At 36.4% G+C, this 23,915-nt stretch overlaps 1 protein-coding gene across 1 annotated transcript in view; it reads left to right on the top strand.

Moving 5' to 3' along the window:
- DNTT (DNA nucleotidylexotransferase) overlaps positions 1-23,915 on the top strand; it is a 111,892-nt gene that overhangs the window by 30,141 nt on the left and 57,836 nt on the right. Inside the window, exons 5-7 of the mRNA XM_064716984.1 lie at positions 6,253-6,361; positions 8,331-8,424; positions 20,952-21,031. Coding sequence (XP_064573054.1) covers positions 8,353-8,424; positions 20,952-21,031 — 152 coding nt within the window. The 5' untranslated portion in view covers positions 6,253-6,361; positions 8,331-8,352. The remainder of the gene's footprint in view (positions 1-6,252; positions 6,362-8,330; positions 8,425-20,951; positions 21,032-23,915) is intronic.

Raw genomic sequence — 23,915 nt, 5'->3', positions numbered from 1 at the left:
GAATTTTAATTACTGCCAAATGCTGGGGGATTTTGTTTGCAAGTTTTGTCAGAGAGGCTGGATACATGACATAGACCCCATTGTCTCAAGGACAATTGCTCTTTGTGTTCTCACTCAACCTTCTGAAATCTTTTGATATGGCTTTTCTTTGTTAGTTTGACCTTCTCTTTGGATCTAGCAATAGATTCAGCTGTTATTCTAGAGAGCTTCACTACAACAAACCATGCATTAAAAATGTACTTATTCTCATAGGTATTTCTTTGTAGCCTGGATTTTGCACCTAGTTTTCTTTATCTTTTCAAAAAATCATGTTTTCAACTAGTACAATAAAATATATCAGTAATAAAATCACAACCTGCTACAAAAATGACAATGTTCATTAAAAATTCTCTTTGATTTTTTTGAAGGCTGGAATTGATGCTGTAGTGCTTGGTTGTGATATCCTTTGCCAGTACTCAGTATTCTTTGCTGTTTAACTGAGCCACTTTTTTGATTATTATTCTTTTGAACACGTTGGTAAAACTTGCTGTCTGTTCCTCTAGATTTATGTGCTGCCTTGTATAGTTTGCACTTAGACTTCATATAGTTTCTTTATAAAACCTCTCTTTTGAAATTCATCTGTGTTGACTCTTCTGATAAAATATGGAAAAATGTGTACAAACAGCTTTCCATCTGGCAACGTTTTTATGCACTAAAACCAAGTGAGTAAATTTAAAAACAGAAATTCAGTATTATTTCAGTGTCTTGCCTAGAAATTTTATTTAAATAAGGCAACTTAAATTTGAAATGCTGTGGCTGATGCTTGCTTTATTTTTTTAAAAATGTTCTCTGATGGGTTTTGTTAGTGTAATGAATTCTTCTTCAACCACTATTGATCTTTTTGAGACTTGAGCACTGATATATGTAGAAAGTATTTTACCATGCCCATGACTCTTGCTATGAAATAAATGGAAAAATGTCAAAGTAATACCTCAGCTCTCAGTGGGCATCACATTGTATTTTACAGTGGAAGATCTCAGCAAAGTTGACCCTGTTGGTGCATCCAGTGCCATGCTATGTTATGGTACTGTATTATAGTGTGTCTGTGATTCTGACATGGAGGTTTCCTTCAAAAACTTGTACCAGGTGAATTCTCAAAGGTCAGAACTTCAGTTCTTCTACTTATTTAGAACAACTGAGATAAAACTGGAAAGGATAAATAACAGGGTGAGGGGAACAGGGCACTTCAAAATCCAAGACCTTTCTGTAGGAGAGAAGGAGTTCTGAGGGAAACTGGCTAAATATTAGAGAGAGGAGGGAGAGTCTGAGAACAGAAGCTGCAATATAAAGTTGTTTGGGCAAGGTATTTATTGCTTATTGTCACAAAGACAGCATGTTGAAGGAAGGAAGGAAGGAAAGGAGCAAGAGGTGATTGTTTTGGGAGGACCAAAGGGTTCAGGGAAGCATGCTATTCACTATTCAAGAGGGACGGGGTGGAGCGTCCATGTCAGCTGGCCAGCATCCAGATATTGTTTGTACCAAAAACAAGCAAACCTCCTCTCTACTTCCACTCAGCAGATCCCTGAAAAGGAAGTTGGGAAAATGAAGTTCTAAGCCTCTTAAATAAAGGCAGACAAAAGGAGGAATTCCAAAGAGCTTGAAGATAGATTGAGAAATAGAAGATGGAGAAATTGAAGAGATTGAAAAAGGGAGAGGTTTTAGAAATGGAAGGGTACACAAAGTAAAGAAAAGGAAAGAAGAGACAAGCTGTATAAATAGAGCATGTTTCTCAATGTTTTTGGATTCATAAATAGGACTTTTACATTTCTTATGTCCTTAGCTTTCTGACATAGATAAAATTTAATGAGCAGAGTTTGACAGTCAACAGAGAATATGATAAAATCCCAATAAGAAGGACCGTGAAAACTGATTTTTGTAGAATTCTGACTATTTGGGGAAATATCAAAAAGCTATTTCAGCAGATACTGTGTTTATGATAATAAATTGTAAATGAAAAAGCTATCAAGAAGAAAATGACAAACTGCTTTTGATTTTTTCTCATTTGACTCACAAACTTAAACTCAGTAATTTTATAACTTTTTATTCTGGATCCTTTTTATTAGCTTGATTTTGGTTATCATTAGGTAATGGTAATGTTGTTGAACATTATCACCATGGTATTAATTGAAATTACATATGAGTAAAATGCTCTCATGATTAAAGGAGAGGTATGAAAGGAAAAAACAGTGATGGATTGTTTCCCACACCAAATGTGGAGCAGTCTTCTATTGTTATATGCTGAATAAAGCCAGAGTTTGGTGAGCTTATGTCAATTCCCTTTCCATTTTTTTGTGAGCATACTTTTGTCAACCTTCCTTCCCTACCTTTAGCATCTCCAGTTCCATTGTCACAGAGATACTCAAGAAAAACCACAAATTTTCTTACAGGTATTTTCTTTGCACTGTTCAAAGTGCCTTGTATCAATCAGTGACAATACAGAGTTGGTTCTGTTTATTCTCTCTTCTTTTCTAAAGCCAGCAGCCATCCTAATCATGTTGGTTTCTTTCCAAGGAAATGTGTTGCTTACTGGAAAAATGCTGGGGGGGTTTTGTTGTACCAGGTGGAATTAGTGGGAATGAGGGTAGTAGTTGGCTGCTGCTTATGTTGGTAGCATGAAAGTGTATCTCAAGATTTTTTGCTGTTCCTGAGGAGTGTATTAGGAAATGTTTGCCTCAGAGTTCATTCATATTGGAAACGAATGGAGGACACTCCAGCAGCACTTCTCTTGTGTGTTGTAAACATTCCTCTGCCAAGCTTTTTAGGGGTCTGGATATGAGGTGTTTGGTATGCATCCATCTGCTGACAGCATTCTAAATATTGCATTTCTGACCTTCAGATTTTCTCTTTTGATCTCTGGTTAAATGATATATTTGCCAGTTTGACACTGCTGACATTCTGTCTGTTTGGTCTAGTATTGTTATACCACGATTCCTTGTGATCCCATTGTCATGGGAATGATATATCTCAAATGATGAATATACTTTGAAGCAATGTGGGGAATAAACACACTGGCTAAACTGCATTTGCAAGAAGAATTTTTATTGTAAAATTCCCACTTCAGTGTACAGTGTAAATTATTTACCTCATGTTGATGTATGTAACACTGCTGTTTTATCAGATAGTGTAAAGGAGAATAGGCTACTGTTTGGGGGGATAAGAAGTGTCTTAATTATGGTTTTAAGCAGATTTCCCCTTGCTTTTGTTTTGTCTTGCACTGCATTGGGCAAACCTGCATTTGCCAGACAATAAACTGAACAGTAGTAGAAATACAAGCTTCCTGTTTTCCCTCAGTGATGAATGCTTCACTTCTCTGGAAATATTCTTTTCTTTAGAACTGGTGAATATTAACTGCACTTCTAGAGAAGTGAACCATAAACCATAGGAAGTTAGAAAGAGATTAAATTAACTCAAACATTTGCACTCTGTATGGTGTTTTTCTTATGCTTCTTTTAGGTTTTTGAACACCTCAAAAGCAGTCCTATGTTAGAATTCCATGCCTGTTTTCAAAAGCTGATTGGAAGTATGATGTGAATAAAGAACTAAGTAATGTTACCTACGTTCCTGATAAATTGAAGTCTGTTTAGATTCAAGTATTTTATGAAGAATCAGTGGGAGTTTTTTTGCGCATAACCTTCATGTCCTCATTCCTTTGTTATTAAAATGAAATGAGAACTTAGAAAAAAAAAGTTGACAACAAATGTCAGGCTGATAAAAACCTCAGCAGTGACCTTCAAAGCAATGAGATTTGACTATGCTATGGTTATCCACTGAGGCCAGAAGTTAGGAATCAGATGATGCAGTGATGACTTTCATCCTCTGGAACGTACATGTTCTGCATAACATCCCATGCCTCATTTGTCACCTCTTCTCCACTGTCCAGAGGATGATCTATTATTTCTGCTTGCAATTTTGCATCTCTCCATTGTTGGCAGACACAGCAGACCATTGAATTCCCTGGCAATTCTCTCCTCTTGGTCAGCTGTGCCCCAGTTCATAATGCTTCATACACTGTGCTGTATCTGTGATTGGCACATACGAGTGCAAAAGCTGTGGGAACAGACACTGGCCCTGGTACACCTGTATCAGAATGAATTGGAATGGCCCATAGCTTATAACAGATTAGAAGTTATTAAAAAAAGTTGCTTTTAACTGTATTCATCTCCACTCTTTCCTGTTGACTCGGGTGGCTGACCTTTAGCTGGAATTTCAGGCACAGAAATAATTGTATTGTTTAGAGTTAATATTTTGTCACAGTGTGTGCTGTGCGCGCTCTGATCCAGTGTCCCTGTCACATCCCTGACATGATGCCATCAGTGTTGCTCCACTGGCCAGTCCAGCTTTTGGATTTCTACTGCCAGTTTGCAGGGTGCTTACATCAGCCTCAGCCATGTCTTTGTTTGTGATGTTAAAGTAAGCTCAATAACATGTGAGGGACAGTAACCATCAAGTAATTTTCATGTTGCACTTCCAAAGCCTCACAATCACTGACTCATAAAATAATTAATTTTTTTACTGAGAATCTTGCTCACCTCTTTCCTCCATAATTATCTATCAAGACTTCGTAAATAATTGCAGATCCAAAAGGAAACTTGAATTGAGGTATTGAATGATTTCAGTGTCTTAAGAACTGAGGTTCTGCCCTGGATGGACTGAACTCAGGAACTTCATGATACTCTAAATAATTATCTTCATTTTCCTTTTTGTTCTTATAACAGATGAATTGCACTCAGCTCTCTTAACTCTTGCTGTTTCTCACAGCATGCAGAGCCCTGTGAGTCAACACCTTGTGTAAGAGCAGAACAGCAGGAGAAAAAGGCCAGAAAGAATGCAATATTTTTGTGAGGGTTTTCTTCTATCAATCGCCTTCAGATTTTTTATTTGTATCTCAGGAAACCTGAGAGCCCAGATACTTGCTTGTCAAACTAAATAAGCTGAAACTCCTCTCCTGCAGAAGTGTGGTTAAGAATCTCTAAGAAGGTGCTGGGAAGGACATGGTGGCCCACTTTGTCTGTGTATCTGAAAGTCTGGCTTTCACCCTGCTACTGATTCAAATCAGACTGAAGTGGAGACCAGACCCCTCTGTTTGATGGGAGCCAATCTATTAATTCATAAGGATTTCCTTCCTGCCTCCTATTTTTTCCCCCATGAGTTTCTGTCAATTTGTCTGCTTTTAGATTACAAACTGCCTGTGGGAGTGGGGTGTTTCCCCCTTCTTGAAAGATTAGAAACATCTCAAAACCAAGGTGATTCTGTTTTGGAAAAGCAGTTTTCTGTATCTGTTCACTCTGTCTGAAGACAGACCTTTCATATTTATAATGTTTAGTTTTCTAAAAAAAATATCCTTACCTGTACTACCTATGACTAGTAAGAAAATACATTTACAATTAGTTCCCACTATGAACTCCAGTTTTAAAACCTCAAGACTTTTTTGTGCAACTGCATATAGAAGAATCCTAGAGCCAAAAGAAGATTCTATTCAAAAACAATCAATCTCAGAAAGAGCAAAGTTGAAATTTAACATTTCATGTAAAATTTCAGTGCTTTTTGATAGCTTCATAACAGAATTTAGGAGAAATGTTGAATAACCTTCCCTGTTTCAGAAGGTAAGACTTTAAGACTTGTAAAATTTTTGCCTAATAGAGGAATTTTGGTTTTTGAATTTAATATTATTTGGAAACTTGAAAAGCAGAATCAAGTGAACTTCTTAAATGGAGATGACACCACCCCCGCTGTTCACAGAGGAGATAAAAATAGTACTGGGAACTATTTGTCAAATGTTATATGGAGTTCCAGTATTGAAGCTTATTTTTTTTTTTTAAAAGGAATTTTAGGAGGTTTTTGCCAAGTTCTGTTGTTGCTTTTATCCTTTGTATTGTTTGTACACTTTGAGTGTTCTAATAAATGTTCTAATCAATTTTTTTAAAGTATTAACTCCCACAGAATTAATATGCTGCAGAAAATTGTTAATCTGATTATTTTGTTTAGATATCTAAATTGCAAATCCATTGCAGATAAACCCATTCATTTTTATTTTTATGAGCGGAACAAGCAAAGATAAAAGCACTTTCAGAAAGGATGCCTTTTAGTGAACTGTTTTATTAGAATAACCCCAAAACCACTCAGTTAAAGTTCAGGGAGAACTTGAATCAAATGAAGTTCTGTTTATTTCCAGAGAGGATCTTAATCCTTAATGTGCTTTGCTTTATGTTACAGGATCTGCTGTGGGAAGTTAGGGTTTGCTGTTCTTTGAAGTTACCAGCTGAATTCTGAAGGCTTTGCAAGAGGACAGAGCCCTTTGCTGGACTGACACAGCACAAAGGAGGTGAAATTATATCACTGTTAATGAATGTTCTTTGGAACATTTTGAGAAGATGAATTGGTGTTAAAAAGAAGTGAAGAGGATCAATGGTAATTATGTGTTTTACTGTTTCAATAACATTTCAGGTTAAAAATATCAACACACTTTCCCTTCCTCAAGCATGTGAGGACATAGAACAGGGAATGTGTTCTAACACAAACTGCCCTGAGGAATAAGCTATTACAGTCGGTTATAGCAGGTGAGAGACCCTGTGTGTTTTCAGTCAGTAACAGGGTGAAAACAGAACCCAGGAAAGACTTTCTGAATTTTAAGGCATTTCAAGTTGAGCGAATTATAATCTAGGACAGCAGATCTTATATAAGATCTAACTAGTAAAGTTTTCTTCTAAAGGATTAGCACAATGAAATTGCAAATCCATTTTGAAATAGACTGCTTGATTTGAAGAACGAATAGTGAACTTGGAGGTGGAAGTTATTCTCACCAAATCTACAGATGCTAGTGGCCACATACATATACTGTAGTTTTTTCCACTTCTTCAGAAAAATATAGTAAATACCATTTTAATTAGATTTTGTTTCACTATTCTACATTTGGTTCCTACCGGATTAATAAATGTGGTTTCAAACAAGTCACTGGAGTGGCAAATCTCCTAACAACAATGCTTAGCTGTATTTATTGTCCAGGGTAAATTCCAATAAGAACAAAACACTAGTCAGCAGAACCTGATTTAATCAATTGTCTTCCTATATATTTATTCTGAAATTTAATAATGATGAGCAAAACCACATTTAAAAGCAAAACAAAGAATGACAATTCGCAGTTGCAAAAATCTGCTTTCAGGGACGTAGTGAAATGAAAGAGTTCCTATGGGCTGTAACACTCCATACCTATCTTAACTCTGTTGGAGGTGGTAGCATTTAGTTCAGGGAAATACAGAGCACGATAATGTCATGTTGTAGCAGCCCATAAGGGGGAGCATTCAACTGCATTGAATCCTTAGAGTTCAGGAACAGAGAAAGAGGGAGATCTAATGCAAGGTGGTTGATCTCCTGTTGACAGTAAAAAATAATATCCTAAAAGAGTTTGTCAGTTCTTTAGACTTGAAATAGTTTTCACCCCATGTAAGCATAAAATCAAATAGCAAATGTCTTACTGGTGCAGAACCAGTATAATCAATTTTCAAAAATGGAGGGGTGGGAGGTTTTTTTGTTGCTTGGAGTAGTTTCCTCATTTCTTTGACCGAATGGTTAATTTATTAAGAGTTAAATTTGCAATATTTACACATACAAAATTACTGTTTCATTTTCTTTCCCATATTCATGCAGGTTCTACCTGTAATTTTACCATAGATAATTGATGTACTTCTTTCATGTTGATGTTGCTTACAAAAGGAGCTTTTATTGTTACTGCTGTAACTGAGATAGGAATCTAGCCCACAGTACACGTTCATGCAGGAGACATTTGCAGCTGTCAGGGTTGGCAGCTCGTTGGCTTGTTTTGAGATCTGTGGATAAAACCCAGTGCAGATTAATGACAAGATATAGGATATATATTTTTTTTGATAACTGACACTTGGTATCAAGGGGGCTTAACATGACAGTTGACTATTAGTTTATCCTGGAAAATTTTGTGCGCAAGGCAATAGAGTAAAGCCATGCTTTGGAAAGAAAATGTTATACTTTGCCTTTTGTTTGGGAATCTCTATGTTCTTGTTAAATGCTATTTACACAATCTAAGTAATTCATGATTACCAAAGTTAGACAGAATTCTTAATGTTTCCCTATTTGTCAGCAGTGAAAATACAATGAATACAGAATTTTGCACTGTACAAGTGTGCAACAGCCTCTCACTGAACCGTCATAAGCAAAATATTGTTCTAACTCTAGAAAGCATTTTCAAATTCATTTTTATTGTGACTAGCATATGAAAAGGAGATAAGTGTAAAAGTTTCACCTTCTTTTTTGTCTGCCAGGGCTGATTCTTTTTTGTCTGCCATGAACATACATCACCTTGTAAATCAAAGCTGTGTTATGATATGCCAAGTTCTGACTTTGATACACTTTCTGGTGAGTAGATGTTTGCTGATTATATAACTTCAGGACTTAATGTTTGCTCAGTTTGAAAAGAGCTCTTTAGTGAAGACTTTATTTGAAGATGATCTACAGTCATCGATTGTAAGCCTAATGGATTTTGTCTCCACTTGTGGATTGATTAAACAGTGATTTCTGAGTTAGGCATATGGGAATAAGTGATATTGAACACAGACATTTCACATATGCCTTTATGCTTTAGTAAGCCCAAGTTCAAGAAATGTGTCAACAGTAATTGGAAACAATACCTTTATCAAACCATCTCTGAAAATGGACAAAAATACTGAAATTTGTCTTAATGAGCCAGAGATAATGGTTTCATTTTTTTAAAGGATTACTTTTACTTGAAATAAGTTTGTGATTAGAGGAAATAAGGAATGTGTTCCCACTCTGGAGCAGTAGTTACTGCTCCTTTCTCGGGTGAACTATTTGAGTATTTGATGTTCCTTCCCTTCCCCAGCAAAAACAGTGATCACAGGAAAAGGAATTTTAGCTGAGCTGTTCTCAGCATAGAATTGTCCTCATGTAGCAATATCATCCCTTTGTTTTGAAGAGATTAATCTAAATTGTTCACTGAACAATTCTTTCTGATGCCTTTTGAGGCTACCTAGAACAGAGGCTAGATAGTGTTAAAGGAATAAGGTAGGTTTTTATTAAAAAGGCCTTCAAAGGATACACCTTGGCAGAGCCCAACTGTGGCTCCACCCAAGATGGACCCAAGATGGACACCTGGTCACAAGTTTTCACATTTTCATAAGTTTTGGCCCATTTGCAATTGGGGTTAATTGTCCAATTACAGCTCTAGGTTATGAAGTGTCATCCTCCCAGATTGCTCTCCTCAATTCCCTGTTGTTTACACTTTTTGGGCCTGAAGCTGCAATGGTGTCCTTGGTTCTCTGGCTGGAAAAGGATTCTTTTGTCTAACTAAACTGTGAAGGGAACTTGAACAGAGCTATATACTATAGCAGTACAGAATCTGGAAAATATGAAAGCTAAAACTTAAGGCATAATTTCTCCATTTTAGTTTCCTGTTCAAATATTTCTGGATAAAATATTGCTGGATGTAACACTGGAATCTGGCTTTAAAAATGATTAATTTCCATTTTATGGACAGTATTATCCGCTTACAAGTTTCAATTAAATTTGAGATTAGGTTAGAAGAATTTATATTTGGAACAAATCACACAAAGAAAGAAAGTAAACCTCTATGGATAGAACCAAAGTTTATGTGAGGGGTCATAAGGGTCATATGTGCAGTGAGACTGGACTTGTCATGTCTTAAAAAGGCATGTATCATATTCAGCCATTATGCAAAATATTATGATATAATGTGCTCCCCTGGATGGCACAGTAATAAGCAGTGGAATAGCAAGAAAATGTGCCTGTGGTTAATGTATTCCCTCACTCCCTGAATCCCTCAGGAAAAGTCAGTGTCCTGAATCTTTGTTGATATATGACTGCTGTCCCCAATGGAGTCATACCAACTGAATGATAAATGTTTTCAACTTTGAGCATTTGACCTACCCAACACAGACAAAATGTTTTTAACATTCATAGAAGTGAAAAGTGTGTATGTGTGAATGCACCAGTATGCAAGTTAAAAGCACATTTCTTCTGCACCAGTTGTAAACTGCACCACTCTTCCCTAGATCCTACTGAACACTTGTTTACTTATTTAGGCTTCTGAACACCTCAGAAGAGTCTCTTATTGAAACACAAGTTCTTTCTTGCCATCTATTCAGGTTTCAGTCATACTAGCTGAAGCAGAAATAATCCAGAAGTTAGCCTTAAACTGGGAATGAAAATGAAATTATTTCTCAGTGTAGAAATCACAGCACTCATTTTGGTCTTCTTTTTTGTGAAGTCTTCAAACAAATTTGTAAATTCATAGGTGATAAGGTTGGAAATTACTAACAGTCTTTAGAGAGTGCGACCTTTAGCTTAACAGAAATTGAGAAAGAAAACCTGCCAGTTTTATATCCTGTGACTGTGATTGAAGTAAAGAATATACTTCATAAAAATATTCAGTTTTGATAAGGAGTTTCTGGTGTTTGAAAATTTGCCACCATTGCATCTGCACAGAAATAAATGAAGGTGAATGGATCACATTTGCCATGTGTTTCTGGTGAGAGCCTGAATATATCAAGATAGCTGCATATTGCATCATATCAGTCTAAATATATCTAAGTCTGAGTATATCTCATTAGGCTTGTCCTGATGTGTCAAAATATGACTATTAAAAACCAAGATCATAGTTAAAGGAATGTCTGCAACTTATTTAAACAAGAGCATATATTTTAAAAAACCCAAACCATAGTCAACCCCCACCCCAAACATTGTTCAGTGCTGTTACCAAAATCTAACAAAAGCCAGAGATCCAACAGATAAGATATTAAACTGATTGCTCTGGGATTCATTTTGCTTATGCTCATATAGGACTCAGTGTTTACAGAACTTAGATAAACCAGTAAATGTCACCAGCAGAATAAGGTGTTTTTTTTTTCCCCCAGTTCTCATTCAAAAATGATATTTAAAATTAAAATAGCCCTAAATTTAAAAATAAAATAAGGAATTAAGACGACAAGTATTTTGAAATTGTTTTATGTTTCCTGACTTGACATCAAGTGAAACACATTATTCAACCTAAGTTGAATGTGGGCTATTTTTGGATAATTGATACAAGGAGTTTCACTTTTGGTTGAATGAACACTTTTAATCATAGAGAAACATTTTGGTTTCATTTTATTGTCAGTGTCCTCCCTTTTCCAATCAAACAAGTATTCCTTTCAACATTTGTTCAGCAAATGAACCAAGTCCACTTTGTTTATCTGCTCACACTCCTACTCCATGTGCTTCTCTGCATTCAGTATGAAGCATTTGCCCACATGAGTTCACTAAATTGCCCAGGAACTATATTCAATTAGGGTCCTTGTATGATCACTTTATAGGATAGAGAGAAGATTAAGTGGAAAAAAAGGTGCAAAAGCTGGGCTTAGAGTTCTGCAGAGAGAAATTATTTCCTATATGACCACAAACCCAAGCCAGGTGGCTTCTCTGAATCAGGTCTGACTCCAGTCTGTTGAATACTGTCAGCCCAAACCCAGCTGTTGCCTCCCCACACCTAGCACCCTTCTATGAACAGGGAAGTTTCTTTTCTTGCACAGGAATGAATTGATCATAAACCCATTGGGTAATGTGGATCTATAATCCCAGCAATCCTGACCCCTGCTACTCTGACATTGTCCATTGGCCTGAAATTGCTTTCCCTGTAGTACTTTTAGGCCATGGGATCCTATTGAATTCAGTGCTTAGCACTAGTGAACTTGGAGCTCTAAAGATTTATCTTGTTCATTAATGTTCAAAAATGATTCCTTTTAGCCAAAATCTAAGCACAGTTTTCAGACCCTTCCTCACATCTGTGCTCAATCAATTTTCTCATTCCTAGCCTTAGTCTAAAAGACAGACAAATGAGCTTTGTTTTCTTTGAACCTAATGATTATCCTAATCTAATTGTTAATATGGATATCTTGTGTCACACAGCAGAAGATTGAAAAGCAGTGATCTAAATGGAAGGTGGATAAGTTTGGAGCTTCCAGTCACTTATGAAAATAAAAAGCCTGAAGAGCACCAAGTACACTGCTTAAGCTTACACATGTGCCTATTTTGAAATGTGAGGAAGGGGAATGGTATTGACTCATTGTTCAGCATGAGTAAGGGTGCAAAGTGATATATAACTGTTCAGGTATGGCTTGTTTATTTGTGGTACTGAAACAATCTTAACAAAGTTGAGTGTTTTTAATGTATCCATTCAAATAGATGTCAATTAAATGTGCTTCTTGGGAAATGCAGCAACTGGACAAAGCTTCAGTCATTGCTGTAAGGAAAAAAATACTCTCAAACTTGACAAGAAGAGAATCTGAGTGATCATTGTTTTGATGTATTGCAAAAATCTTTCTTGCTTGCTCTGGAGTTAATTGAGAAGACTCTACAGCCTTTCTTAAAAGTGAATAATAAATTGACTGGCTCTAATATATATGAAGTGTCTTCTCAGCTGGATCTCCTAACCTCAGGTTGCTCAGGCTTTGCAAGGGCAGGTTTTTCAAATTTTCCTGGGTGGTTTAAGGAGTTGGGTGCATCAGTTGACTTCTTTTGGCTCAGACATTTTGGAGAGGGGCTGAGTTGTAAGTTTTGTTGTCAAATGTACAATACTGTGACTGAAAAGGTAGTAATAAATTGTAACTCCACCTGCTGTGTACTGTGTATTTAGTAGTTTTATTTTACAAGTTTCTTTTCCATTATTTTCCTAATGATTTTGCCTAATGAATGTGTTATATTCCTGTGCCACGCTGTTTAACATAGCTTTGAGAACACATTGTGAATGCAAATACATAAAGTAGAACTGGTCTAAAGAAGTATTGCCAATTGTCTACTGCATAGTCCTGTGAAAGAGTCTTCCTTAATTTCTGCCCCTCACCTTTACCCGTTTTGTGTTGTGCTGCTGCTTGCTTGCACTGGTGTTTGTGCTGTAACCTGCTTGTGGGTAGTGCAGCTGTGGAGGTGATGTGAGGTGATCCTGATGTGGTTTGCTGTGAAGCAGAGGGAGCATGTGTGATGGCTTCCTATCATACCACAAAGGCTGCTGGGTTTGTGTTTTGTTGTCTCATGATTTTGACCAGTGAGCAGTGATGAGAATATGTCTAAATGGTTGCTAAAAGTGAGGAATATTACTTCCTGTAATATTTTCTCCCTGAAATGTGAGTTTATTTTTATTCCCCCTCAGAGACATCCACTCTTACAATGTTACTTAGGTAGTTTCTTTAACATCCCTTTGCCATTATTCATCAAAAAATGTTTGTCTGGTTCCTTTCATCCCACTGTTTAAAACTGGAGTGGTAACGGCTCCTGAAAAGTTGATCTGAACTTTTTCCCCAGCTATCTAAGCTGAGCATAATTGCCCACAATTGTGTGCCTTCTCTGTCCCCTGTCACCTGGTTGTCCCATATCTGACGCTCTCTCCTTGTTTTTAACATTTGTACCATGTGTAGGAAGGGATCAAGAAGACATTTTAACTCCATAACCTGTAGACAAGTGAAACAAGGAACCAGGAAGCCACTGAGTCTGTATACAAGGAAAGATATAGCATACATAGAATTGTGACAAAGAACTTTCTAGATTTATTGAAGTGAGAAAATATGCATGGATTTTTCCCTTTGCAGGTTGTGCGATATGGCACATTTTGTACTTTATTGCATGCCTACACGAGATAATGGAATGGTCAGATTTTCTGTAGATTCAAACCCATACTCTTAGCAAAATATAATTTTATCAATGTTAACTGCATGGTTCAGATTATGATACTTACATGCATAGCCCCCCCCCCCCTTTACAGTTCTTTAATTAAACTTGTTATACAGTTTCTTTATCATGTCCCATTTGGTTTACATAACATTTCACTGCTCAGAAGAAACATCTTGGATTACTTTCCCATACATTAAAAAGCATGACTACGTCTTATTATTTTAGTAGTTCAGTAGTATTGAGTATCTTCCTCTGCTGACTTCTTGATGTGATTTTGATATACATTCACTCTGTGTAGTCTGCATACATTGTTCTGGCTTTCTTGTTCTTTGAAGGTGATTGTAGCTGTAAATATTATGTTGAGATATTCAGGTGCTCTGTGTAAAGAGTCTGTAGAGCACAGATTGTTGGGTAAGGCCATAAGAGAGAAAAAGCAGTATTTTCCTCAGTGCCTCATGTAAGTTACTTGGTGGTTTGCCGTAAATATATACAGGAGATTATTTCCAAATTCTCCTATTTTACTCATTTGCTTTGGAGAGGGAAAGCTTGAGTGGTAGGTTGGTGTGACTGCTCTGGTGTTTGACTCAAGCTTGCAGAAGAGCAGCCCAGAGTATCAGGAAATGAGCTGGCTGTTTTTTGAAAACATGAAGGTACTTGTCAAAATATTATTTCTTGGCTATATAATAATTTTGAGATCTACTGGTACCTGCTGTCCATAACCACAGCACAGTCTCAGGATTTAGGCCTTTCTCTCCTCTAACTTGTCCTGATTTTACATCTTTGTTATGCAGACAAATTTAACCCCTATTTTGTTTTTCATGTTGAAATGGATGACATTTTGAATTCTAGTGCATTGCAAACCTCATAATGATCTGCCAACAGCAAAAGAGGACTATGATATTGAATTGTGTCCTTAGTAACATCACAAAGTACAAAGTGACTAAAAATAGCATGTATTTTTAGTAAAATTTGAGTAAATTGTGACAGAGCAGCATTTGCAAATATGCTTACCTGCTTTATATCCTTCCTGCTGTCCTGCTTCATAATACATAACAATAATTGGTTTAGCACAGGAGCAGAAAAAGCAGAAGGATATAGGAAACCTTATGGGAAGAATGACATGAAAGTTTTCTGGTGAAATTCTTATTATGGTGTGTTCTTTTGATTTGTCACTTAAATATTGAATTACAAGCTTGACTAATAGTGAAGTGATAACATATTGAGTCTGACTTTTTACGTGGAAGAAAATTAATTTCAGTTGCTTAAAACTGAATCCACTCTGCAGCAGAAAGCACAGGAAAGAGGAGTAAGGCTCATAATGTAACTACCTCAGTTAGGTGCAATTGTACTGTGTCTTTGAAAAGTGTAAAAAATGTGTCATAGCTTGTGATGGAATTTTCTAATGAGCAAGTGTGCATCATAAAATAATGGGAAGAGACTTGTACCTGCCATTTAAAGTCAGATGACTCTAAGGGCTGCCTTTTCAAAAGTGTTCTACAAATAGTGCTTTGTTTATAAAGATTGACCAGTACATGCTCACTGCTAAGTAAACATGCAGCGCTACACTGGGGCACAGTTTCTAGGGGCTATTGCAACTTTGAAATGACAGTAATATTGAGTTTTCTGCAAGATGAAACAATGGAAGCAAACCTTGAGATAGCCTGGAAGAAAAATGGCTCATAGCTTGGAGAAATATTTTTTTATGCAGTTGGAAATAAATTAACCTTCTTTGTAGTTAAAGGTAGAGCCATTAAATCCACATTGCAAAATAAAAACTGTGTAAATATTTTGTGATACTCCAGGCAGCTGCCAAATTATTAGGTGAAGTCAGTAAGAAATGGAAAGTATGCTTTTATGTGGAAACTGTCAAAATCTGTTTTGTGTTAAAAAATTCCTGCTGCCTGATTCTAAAATTTTCTGCTATGAATTAATTACTCAGCTAGGTCACTTCTGCTGTAATTAGTTCTGCATTAGTGGAACGCTGCACCTAAAAAAATTAAAAAGGTGAGAATTCTGTTCCATTCCACTCTGCTTTTCAGCTTCCTTCAGTTCAGATTTCTAGGATTAAAAGCAAAGGCTTCTAATTGATTTTTCCTTCACCTGCAAAATTCACAACACATCACTTGGATGAATATCTGCTTTGTTTTCCCTCTGTAGATAACACAAAGATGTGTCTAATCCTCATCAGCAATTCCTTCAGCTTCTCTGATGCTGGCTCTTTTTCCTGCAGCTGATTTCAGCGGAGTGTGCAGAAGGAGCCCTGTCAGGACTCACTGTGCTGTTAGGTCTTACCTGTTGCTTTTGCTCAAGAGCCAAATTTTATCTTGGTTTGACTTGCATAAACTCTTAAAAGAGGGGCATTTTGTATAATATTATTCATAAGTTTTTCTTCCCTTTCCCTATGGTACTTATTCTTACTTAATTCTCTCTTTTATATTAATTGATCACATTATCTCCTCAGCTTGATGGTGTGGGAGCTTTCCTGTACTACTAAAAATTGAACATATAGTTGAAAGATTTCTGTGAATCATGGCAATAGCCTTTTCCCAGTTTTCATTACTTTGGCTTAGGTACATCTATCTTTATTAAATGCATCATGCTGTGCTACCTGTAATTATAGAAGGCATAAATCTCACACATACTGCTGTTTGTATGTTCTGTAATGTAAGTAGGTCTGGAAATGCTGCAGTGTCACTGCAAGGTGCATCAATTCTACCACCTGATAACTGTTACAACAACTAATTAAAAGAAGATAAATTAACAATTTAGATGTTTTATTTGCAGTGTCCTACTAGAGGAGCAGAAAAGGACATAAATATTCTTTATAGATAAAGAATGAGATGAGTTGTTATTATAACAGCGTTATAATTTTATTTTAATTTAACAGTGTTTATTTCTAGTATTATATGGTTATATAAGAAGTTTTTGAAATGTCCACAGAAATATTATTGAGTCATTGCTGAGATAAGTAACATTTACAGCTGCCTAAATTTAGACTGTTCAACCCTGTTTGTGAAGCTCCTCATCTCTGGAAGGTTGCTTGGTATTTCTCAGCTAATGGAAATGTCTTTAACACTAGCAGTGAGATAAATGGGACCAGCTAAATGCTGCTCAAAATCCATGCAGATTTACCTTTGTCAGCTATGCTTGGAAGAGATGTGTAACTGTCAAAGGATCTGCCTGGCCATGTATAGGGATGGGATTATGCAGATATGTCTCTGCTTGTTGCTAAAGGTTCACAAGGCTCTCATGAGACTAAAGTATAAAGAAAACCATTGATGTGCCAGCACAAAAATCAAAGAATAGTCCAATAACAACCACAACAAGGAGAAGCAACTACAATAGGCAGAGTAACTAAAGAGAACAATTGTAAACCTTGTTACTGAACAGAGAGACTAAAGGATGAGTGAAAATAATAGTTTCCAGGGAATATAGGAATATTGATGTGAATAGGAAACAGCTCCTGCCAGGATTTGTCACCAATTACTTTTTCTCTATGCTGTAAGGGAGAACCCTATTGCTCTATTTAATTATTCAGAGCTATGATATTGCTGTTCCTAGTTTCTTCAGAAAAGGCTCAGAAAAAAACCTTAACCTTTCTAGAATACCTATGTATGCAGTAAATTAAACAAGCTGTTACCTCTTGGTATGATTTGAAAGATGTTGTCAAATAAATTCTTTTTATTCAGATTTTCATTTTAATTAGGTAGCAAAAAAAAAAAAAAAAAGACAACCAGCTCTTTTGACCATATATTGACCATATATATCAGTAATATTGTACATTTGGTGACAACAGCTGCAGAACTTTGTGTCCTCTCTAAGTCTACTTTACTTTATATGCCAAATAGCATCATACAGCCAAGCAAGCACATTCAAAGCATGCCATCATTTAATAAGTTTTCTTGAAATTCTTGGTCATATGGCTTCTTATGGAGTTTGTCACCTTTGATGGGAATAATTCAAGCACGTGTAGCTCAGAACTGCCCCCTAAAAATATTCCAGTGGTTCAAAGAATAAAAACATCACAGAATCAGTTAGGCTGGAAAATACTTCTAACGTTGAGTCCCACCTTTGACTGAGCACCACCTTGTCAACCTAGTGCCACATCCAGTGTTTCCTTAAACACCTCCAGGGATGGTGACTCCACCACCTCCCTGTGCCCTCATTCCTATGCCTAATCACCCTTTCTGTGAAGAAATTCCTCCTAATGTCTAACCTGAATCTCCCCAGCTGCAGCTTGAGGCTATAAAAAGGAATGTGGGAGAATCAATTTTTAAAACAGGAAAAACACCTGCTGTATGGTTTTTAGGCACTGAAAGAATTGGTATAATGGGTATAAACAACAAAGGAAATGCTTAGCAGCCAAGAAAGCCAGAATTCAAACAGAATAACAGTAATGGGAATATCTAGACAAAAACAAATGTGAGAAGTATTAAAAAATTTCCATTAATTGGTTCATTGGAAAATACTGAATTACTGAAGAAAAATTACTAAATTAAAAAGCTAGGGAAAATTAATCATTGTGTAACAATACTGCATGAGATGCTGTTAAGCCTATGTGAAATAAGAAAGTATCCAATCACTTCTCTCATTTTTACTTTTGGTGCTTGAGAGATGTTTTCTCTGAAGGTTAGCAAATTGTAGCTATGTGTTAAAAGAAAATTTCACAATTCTCCTCATGAAAGCGACATGAATGGACAAGTACTATTTTATAAAATATTTACAATGCAGCTCACATGATCTCAGGGCACTGAAAGACTGACAATAATCAAGAATGTGCAGTGAAAACGTGAATACTGAAATTCAGAGGAGCTGTACTTTGCAGCACTCTTCCTCTCAAAGAACCTCCCTTTGAAGTTGATCAGTACTCTGCTCCTCAGCGGAGTTTGGGATGCTGTTGTTGGCACCCACATCACAAGTGATGAAAAATGTTTGCTTAAATGGCCATCAGTATTTGTGTCGAATTCTTAATCTTTGCCTTTGATAGTGTTCAACAGCGATCCATAGCAAGAACATAGAAGTTCGTTCAGATTTCCCTCAAGGAATGTGAAATACTCTGAACTCCATGAGGCTGTAATGAGATGGAAAATTTCTGCAAGTTTCAGTGGTTTTAGGCCATGAATCATATGTGGTGCCATGGCTCAGGTAGAAGTATACTTTTCCTTTGTCATAAATAAGAGACATGCCTTTTCTCTGTTGTATTTGCTTTCTCTCTAATGCATGTTCTACTTTCTGTGGTACTGTCAAAAATATTATGATATAATATTGTAGGAGAGTAAGTAATTCACTCATCTGGGATATGGAAATCCTGTTAATTTTAGAAGGTGCATTTAATAAAATTGCATCATTGGCAGAGACTTTCATATTATACTGTGTTTATTAGAGAAAATCTCTTTGCATTAGGTTCAAAGCCAGAAATTGATTTCCAAAGGAGCTGAATGCTTAGGTTGCTTAGATATTTTGAAAATCCCACTAGGTCTCTGCAGCTTTTTGGCACATAAATACCCTTGAAAATCTGGCTTAAGAGTTATAACAGTAACACAAAGGAATAAAAACTCGTTATTCAAGCCAGAAGGATTTTACTGGCACTGAGCATATTGATGTTACACTGGGGAAAATTATATTTACATGTTTTAGGGCACTGAATTAATTATAACATAAAATAAAACTTTGTTTAACATATGTAAAGAATCTGTTCTCCAATACATTATTCCTTGTAGGGACTGAGATAAAGTGTTCTACCAAGTCTAGGAAAGCTATAAACAGGGAAGTGACCAATGTTCAGTGGTTGATTAGTAGTCTGGAAAAAAGACATGGAACAACCAAAACAGATTGCTCAGCCTTAATGCCAGATCCATTCCTATTTTTTTTTTTTGCTTCCATGCTGCTATTCTTTTGCTTAAGCCTCTTGAAGTCAGCTTGTCCATTTTCCAGGTCCTATGAAAATATCTCGTATAATTTCAAAATAAGCTTCAAATGATTTATTTTGACAATTTTGATGTTATAAATCCAAAAGAGGAATAGATATTTTGGCTTCTGGGTTATCCCTAGGCAAGGGAAGAAATTAATCTAGTCTAATCTATATACTGCACTATGTGGCCTCAGGAAGACCCCAGAGCTGAAAGCTCTATATTAATTTTTAGATGGTTAGTTTCTATTCAGATGAAAAATATTTCTTTATATCTGCAATAATACTGTTGAAGCCGCAAGAGCTATAGGGCTCAGAAGATGTCTGCAATACTTTTGCAATTTAATTTTAAACTCAGGGCCATAACTGCAGGAAGCGGGTTTTGACTAATTTTCCTGAAACTCAGCTTGTATATCCACCTGTGATAAAAGAACTGAAAATATAATTGATGGATCTGACTTAGGAATTTTCCCACCTTGCTTGCCCATGAGAACATGAGCAATGAGAACTGTAACATAACATTTCTGATGTGTTGTGAGGGACTGGTACAATCCAAATTCTCTGCTATGTTAAAAATAAAACTCCAGCTTGACATGGGAGTAGGGGTATTCACCACTGAAGTAGACTTGTGCTGAAGCAGATGCACAGGCTGTAAACCTGGTTCATGGTGCTCACCTTGCTCTAATAGAAATCCAGGGAGATACAGAACTGCATCCAATGTGACACTGGCAAAAACTTTGGTGTAGTTCTGCAATGAGCAGTACCCTCTCCTCCAGAGGAGGAATGTAAATAGCCTCCATAATGTCCTCTGTAGCTGTTTGGAGGTCGCTGGGTGCTTAAATGCAAAAAGGTTGAACTGAGCCATTCAATTAGCTGAAGACCTGGTTGAAATTTTGAGATGATTTGGCTGATCAATTTTATCTGGATAATCTTTGTAGGCAATGGCTGTTTTAAGGAATGAAATAATTTTTGCACCTGTCTGGAGTATTTCTATTGAAGAAGTCCCAGCTGGCAGAGAGCCAGTGATGTTTCTGCTTGTGTAGCACCTGGTTTTGATTTCAGAGGGGAAACAAGAAAATTACTTCAATGGGTGGTGACATTAAATACAGCTGTTGCCTGGCAGAAAGCATGTTAGCTCTGTTTTACCCAAGTGAGAGCATTTCTACCTTGCATCATGGATAGGTTCAAAGCTCCAGCTGTAATCTCCCAGAGGAAGAGACAGAAAGGGTTGCATTCCCCCAAACTTTCCTGCAGTTATGAAATAAAGTTCAGTAACTTTGTCATTTTTATTATGCAGAGGAAGATGGGGCTGACCAGAAGGATGTTTTTGATGGAACTGGGAAGAAGAAAAGGTTTCAGAGTAGAAAGTGAGCTAAGGTAGGAAGATGTTTATATGTTTTGAAATAACATTAATGCTATTTTAATTCAATATAGTCATACAAGTGACTGATTGAAGCTTTTGCCTAAGGTTTTGGTAGTTATACTTGACTCTTTCCATTATAAATATGTTTCAAGGGTTCAGTGGGTGTTCCTATTATGTGGTTTATTTCAATTATCTTCTGGACAGAAAGCAGGGAAAGCACAAAACTTAGCAAAATTTCTAATTTTTCACTTTTAAAATGTGCATTTCTAATTTATCTTAGATCTGTCAATTTTCATGGGTCTGCATATAAATCGTGTCTTTAGCTCATCTGAATCACTCATTGTTTATTTCCTCTTTGAAGTCAGGTTAAGATTAAGCTAAATTTAGTGGCCAATTTTGAAAACGAAAAAGGTTAAATGTACAGGAATGGAAATGTGATGGGTTGAGAGGGACATTTGTCTACATCATCTCTGGTATTATAGTATTTAACTTTTATACCCTAATGTGAGTATCAAAGTTATGGCTTCTGCTTTGGTACAATCTGGAAGAGCACTGGAGAAAAATCTTAGGAGTAAAATACCACAGATGTGGCATTTGAGAGTGGCAACTCACTCCAGATTCAGGTTTGTCTGCTTTCAGCAAACAACCTCATTCAGAGGGAAGCCTTCCTCCAAACAGGGCTTTACATAAGTGCTGGTTATGTCATTATGCAGTTTTCCAAAAGCTGCATCATTATATAGGTTCTCTGAAAAGCTGGAGGAAAACCAAGTATTGATCTCGTCTCTGGATCTGTCTCTGGAGTGTACAACCCTACAAAAGTGTATTTCTACAGACTTCTTTTCAATCCCATCAACTTTGAAAATCTGAGGAAGAAGGGAGGGTAAAATAATTTATAAAGCAAGATTAAATCAGGTATTGAACAGAAGCAAGCAATTAGCATCTGATAGAAAACTGAGTTCTTGGGGAAAAAAGAAATTAAGAGTGCTGTTCTGGATCCTACGTTAATAATCTGTAGAGTAAATGCTTTATCTGGGCTGCTTTGACACACACGTATTTATTGCCAGTATTTTAGATTTTCTGTAAGTTTTATGAGGCAGGTGTTATGTTTAATTTCAGCTTAGCTGCTACTGGATAAAACAAAACTATTTAACTGTTGATTTTTGCTTTTGAAAATGACAGAGGAAACGTTAAATTTGTTATGTTCTGTGCCAAGAAAATAGCACAGCTGTACAGGTATGAGAGGAAACTGGAGCACAGCAGCTAAACTGCTGCTGTGTGCATAGTTATGGCAAAGTTCCCAGCTCTGCAGCTTGGTACAAATACATGACATATGAATATTTTATATGAAGTGAAATAAACCACAGGAAGCAGAAGTTCTATGTCTCTAACTGTTAGGTTTTTTTTAACTCGAGTATAAAGATGTGACAGTTTAATTAAAGTAGGACCTAGCAGAGTTAAATAATAATAAACCCAACAGTGTTTCATGGGGATTCACTTAATATGTGTTTGTAATCTTTTAGAAAAAAATAAATTGGGATTTATTCTTTTTCAATGGACTCTGCTCTCCAAGTTCCACCATATGGAGAAAAAAAATTGTGCTATAGCATGACACACATTTCTGAAGTACAGTCCTTTCAGTACCTTTCTTATAGTTCCAAAATACAGTATGTTTATTGCATTGGAGAGTTATTTGATAACAATTTTCTATGGAGCAATTCCAGTATTTGTCATTGTGATTTCATGACTTAATGAAATTGGTGATCACTCATTTGAATAAGGATCACAGAGATAGGCCAAGGGATTTTCTTGGTTTTCTGGAAGGTAATTTGCTTTGAAGTGTGCAGTCTGCCTTTAACAGCAGGAACATGTTTTGAAGTCCATGCTAACCAGTGATTGCCACCAGTGGTGGTCTCCTCTCTGCTTTGACAGGCTGATGGCTCCACTTCTCCAGGTGTTACAGAGGGCTTGCAGAGCAATCTGTCAGGTCCTCCATTGGAAATTTACTGTATATGGCTGTCACCATCATGGGCTACCAGAAAGTCACAGACTTTCAAATGGATTTGGCTGCCGTTAAGACAATTTATGTTCTAACTCTTGCTTCCTTTTGTAAAAATAGTGTCAAATAGTGACACTGCCTGTCTGTGCCTTACCTGCAAGGAGTTTAGGAATCTGTTGCCCGATAGAAATGAATGTTGGACTATATTATCTAGTTACTTAATTCTACAAGTTGATGGAAATGAAGAATTTTCTTCTTTCTCTCATGTTTTGTTGTGGGGGTGACAGCATCCTTGTGGGATGCGTAGGGAGCAGGAGCATTCAGAATCATTCAGAATTTCCTACCAAATCTGTATTTTTTCCAAACTTGCTGAGAAACATCAGCAGGCCAGACAGAAACTTACAGATCATCCTAAGTATGCAGGTAATCTTTTCTTGAAACACAGCTTTGTCCCTGTCCATTATTTTTCTGTGATGTGTACAGAAGTGTCTCTTTCTAATCTTTAAAAGGATCACCTTTTAATCAGGTGATCCTTTCCAATGTTGTTCTTGTACAACAACTGAAATTTACTGCAATAGCATTTTGTGCTATTGTATTTTTAGGCAATGTACACCATATAATGTATTGAATAACAATTCAAGCTATAAATTTTGTATTCACTAAACCATCAGTTTTGTTATACTGGCTTAGCAGCAAGGAAATGGTCTTTATATGGAGCATGTAGTTCATAAGATTTAATTCATGAATATTTGGCAATGCCATGTGTAATAAACGGCTTCATACAAGTACAGAAAACTTAAGTATCCTAATAGATATTACTAGCTGGAAAGTTTTAAATAATTATTGTTAACTGACTTGTTAATGTTGCAAAGCTTTAACTCGTTGATAAGGAATATTGGGAA

Source organism: Zonotrichia leucophrys, chromosome 6 (genome assembly GCF_028769735.1).
Source record: "Zonotrichia leucophrys gambelii isolate GWCS_2022_RI chromosome 6, RI_Zleu_2.0, whole genome shotgun sequence".
NCBI classification, from domain to species: Eukaryota; Metazoa; Chordata; class Aves; order Passeriformes; family Passerellidae; genus Zonotrichia; species Zonotrichia leucophrys.
The sequence above is the reverse complement of the archived record's forward strand: the minus strand, read 5'-3'. Positions and strand labels throughout refer to the sequence as shown.